Source organism: Sturnus vulgaris, chromosome Z, assembly GCF_052056855.1.
Source record: "Sturnus vulgaris isolate bStuVul1 chromosome Z, bStuVul1.hap1, whole genome shotgun sequence".
Lineage (NCBI taxonomy): Eukaryota > Metazoa > Chordata > Aves > Passeriformes > Sturnidae > Sturnus > Sturnus vulgaris.
The window spans coordinates 59,103,270-59,106,338 of record NC_142283.1 but is presented as its reverse complement, the minus strand read 5'-3'; the positions used below and the strand labels follow the sequence as shown (position 1 = coordinate 59,106,338).

At 49.9% G+C, this 3,069-nt stretch overlaps 1 protein-coding gene across 1 annotated transcript in view; it reads left to right on the top strand.

Moving 5' to 3' along the window:
* The window catches only part of LOC148219865 (zinc finger protein 541-like), a 5,016-nt gene extending 2,156 nt beyond the window's left edge, over nt 1–2,860 (top strand). The window contains exons 4-7 of the mRNA XM_088157022.1: nt 256–344; nt 894–977; nt 1,856–2,019; nt 2,478–2,860. Coding sequence (XP_088013148.1) covers nt 256–344; nt 894–977; nt 1,856–2,019; nt 2,478–2,574 — 434 coding nt within the window. The 3' untranslated portion in view covers nt 2,575–2,860. The remainder of the gene's footprint in view (nt 1–255; nt 345–893; nt 978–1,855; nt 2,020–2,477) is intronic.
* Nucleotides 2,861–3,069: the final 209 nt, after the last annotated feature.

Sequence of the window (3,069 nt, the reverse complement as noted above, 5' to 3'; positions counted from 1 at the left end):
TGGAACACCACTACAAGGTCTCCTCTTCTCGGGGGGTGGGGAAAGCAGCAGCAGCAGCAGCATCTAGCCCTTCAGCTTTCCTTGTTTTCCGCCCTTTTTTCCCCGGGGAATTTCCCTGCTTTGTCTTCATTACTTTCTGAGGGAGCAGACGTGTACGCACGTGAATGATGGATGGCGCCGACTGCGTTTTGGCTGCCAGTGGGATCCACTTCAATGTCTAGAGGGATCCGTTTACCCGCTGCTTTTTCTTGCCAGGCTCTGATAGATGGACACCTGAGGAGGAGGAGTCCTTCCAAAAGGCTTTTCACACCTATGGCAAGGATTTTCATCTCATCCAGAAGCAGGTAAAGCCATAGGACATGCTCTACCCTGGCAGATCATCAGAAGAAAATGTGCATTATTTCTGGTACCGCCTACTGGAATTCAGTCTCTCTCTTCCCAAATACCAAAAGTATGAAAAGAATCAAGAAACGGGACATCCGTCTCCTGCGGGTGAAAGGCCTGTGTGAAGGCAGCCCTTCTGCCTCTCCAGCCCTTTTCTCCGAGCTCTTTTGGAAGACCAAGCTTTATTCTGCCGCATTTGTCTCACGCGTGTGCTGCTGCTTCCTCAGCACGTTGTGCTGGGATAACTGGAGGGAACGGGGGAAAGAAAAGCTCTGCTAGATGGATTTGTTGTTGAGCTGGGCATTCCACGTCTTACGCATTACGTGGCACAATACACCGCTTTCTGCGTGGCATAATGCCTCTTTTACTCCCCATTTCTTTCGTTTTACACCCTGCTCAATTGACTCTATGATTTCACTTCCTACTTTACCCCATATATGCCTCACTTTTTCTCCAACGCACCCTACAGGATGGCCATTTCAGATTCCTTCTTTTTCTCTTGCCTACAGATTCAGAGTAAGACCGTGGCACAGTGTGTGGAGTACTACTACTCCTGCAAAAAAGAACATAAACTTGCCAACGCTCTCGCTCAGGTGAGTGGGAAGAAAATCAACAGCTGCCGGGAGGGTCCAGAAACTGGGAGAAGGGGACAAAACCTGCCAGCGAGCCATGCGAGACGCCGCTCTGCCAGGATCACATCGTCCCTTGCGCTGGGAAAGGCACAGCAGATGCTGCCCAAAGCTTCATGCTGCTGCTGCTCTGAAATAGGGAATTCTGGAGCATAACTTGGACCCAACAAAGCAGCACCGCCACCAAAATGGGCTTGGACTCTCTCTAAACTGGTTTCTCCAGGGCTGGCACCCTCACTGATTCCAATCAGATCCTTAATTCCCCATTGCCCGCTCACATCACTAATCCTGGCTGCGTTCACGGAAGTGCTGCAGATTTTCAGGGATCTTTTGTAGCATCCCCAGAAAGCCTACTCCCCAAAAAGGACCTGCCAGTGCTGTGGCCCCGCCAAAACTTTCCTTACCAGCCAACCGGAATTTGACTCACAGAGACAGAGAGACAGAGAGACAAAGAGACAGAGAGAGAGAGAGAGAGATCATTTTGGGTCGCACAAACCGCGTAACCATGTGTCCTCACTAATCGGACTGAACTTAAAACCCGTTCCCTAGTCATGGGTGGAGGAAAAATAGGGATAGAAGTGAGGCAGAGAGGTATAAAAAGAAATGTAGAGCTACAGATACCCACATGTTTACGCAACCCTTTGGCCAGTAGAAAGGAGGTGTTTTTTCCTCCAAGGTGCTGTGTTGGCGCCCCGCCGCAGCCCACCGCTAAATCCAGGCATTTTCTCAGCTCTTTAGGGTTTGAAGGAACTTGCTTAGGCCGAGAGATTTTTGCGCTGGACGCTCTGATCTCCAGCTTTGTGAGAGGAAGGAAAAATTGATTAGGATTCTTTGATTTCCAGACTGTGGGCCAAGCAAAGAGGAGCAAAAGACCTCCCAGAAAGGAGAATGGGGAGGCAGGCAAGAGAAGCCGCAAGAAAGCCCGCAACGCGGAGTGTCCCTGCTGCCAATCGCCCCAGCGGCCCCGTTCGGCGGGAGGCCCCTTTCCGTGCGGGCAGTGCCAACGGTGCGGAACTTCTTCCTCTTTCTGCTCAAAGCCTGCGCCCTTGGACTAAAACAGGCTGACCCTTGCCAAAGGCACCCCAGGGCAAGCCAAGGGCACTTGGAGGATGGCCCCTTGCAGCCGTGGTCCACGTTGCAACCCACTTGAAAGCCAAACAGCTTAGTTAAAGCCCAGCATTCAGACTGAAGCCTTGCTGTGCCTCAACAAGTCCCAGGTCACACAAGCAGGAATAGGCACACCAAAGCTGGCTTTGGTGGTGCTGTTGGAATTAGAAACAGGATGAAGCAAAACGAGGAAGAAATTTGAAGGAAGCAGAACAAGAAAGATTCCTGGTGCTGCTCCATTTACAAAGGAGTCACAGCCTGAAAAGACAGAAGCTCAGAGAGAAACGGAAATCTGGGAGCTTGGTTTAATGGTACGTATTGAATTGGCAATGAATGGTTTGTTTCCTGTCTTCCCAGGGTGTTTGCAACCGTGAAGGAAAGGAACGCGCACAGGAGAAGACATCGGCCACGGAAGGAAGCAGAGCCTGTCGCTAAGAAGAAAAGACCAAATTAGCCCTGCAGCTGTCCAGGGCTAGCAAGAGTTAGCCGTCAAGAGGACTAGATAGGAATAAGATTGTTTCTTAAGATTTTAGGGTTGTTTATTCTTCTGTTCAGTTTCCTAGACAGGCATTTCTCAATTTATGAGCTGAGATTCATAGGTATTAGTAAAAGTTTATTAGTAGTATTAGATTCATCAGTAAATGTAAGAGGTTTGGTGCTGTTCGCTACGCTCCATCTTTTGTCATTGTGACTTTCTTAAGACAAAAGCTGTCTTTATCATTAAACCAAAGTTTGTTCCATTTTGTCTTTTTGTCGGTATGAAATCGCTCAAGCCATGCTCGTTACGTTTCTTTGGTGTGGCAAACGCAGCATTTGCCGCGACAGAAGAACCTGGGCACGCGCGTCCTCCCGCAGGCCCAGCCCCTTGCTCAGCTGGCGGGACTTCCAAAGGTGTGTCCCCACGACTGCCAACGGAGTAACATTGCTGGGGTTTCATCCCTTGATTCCT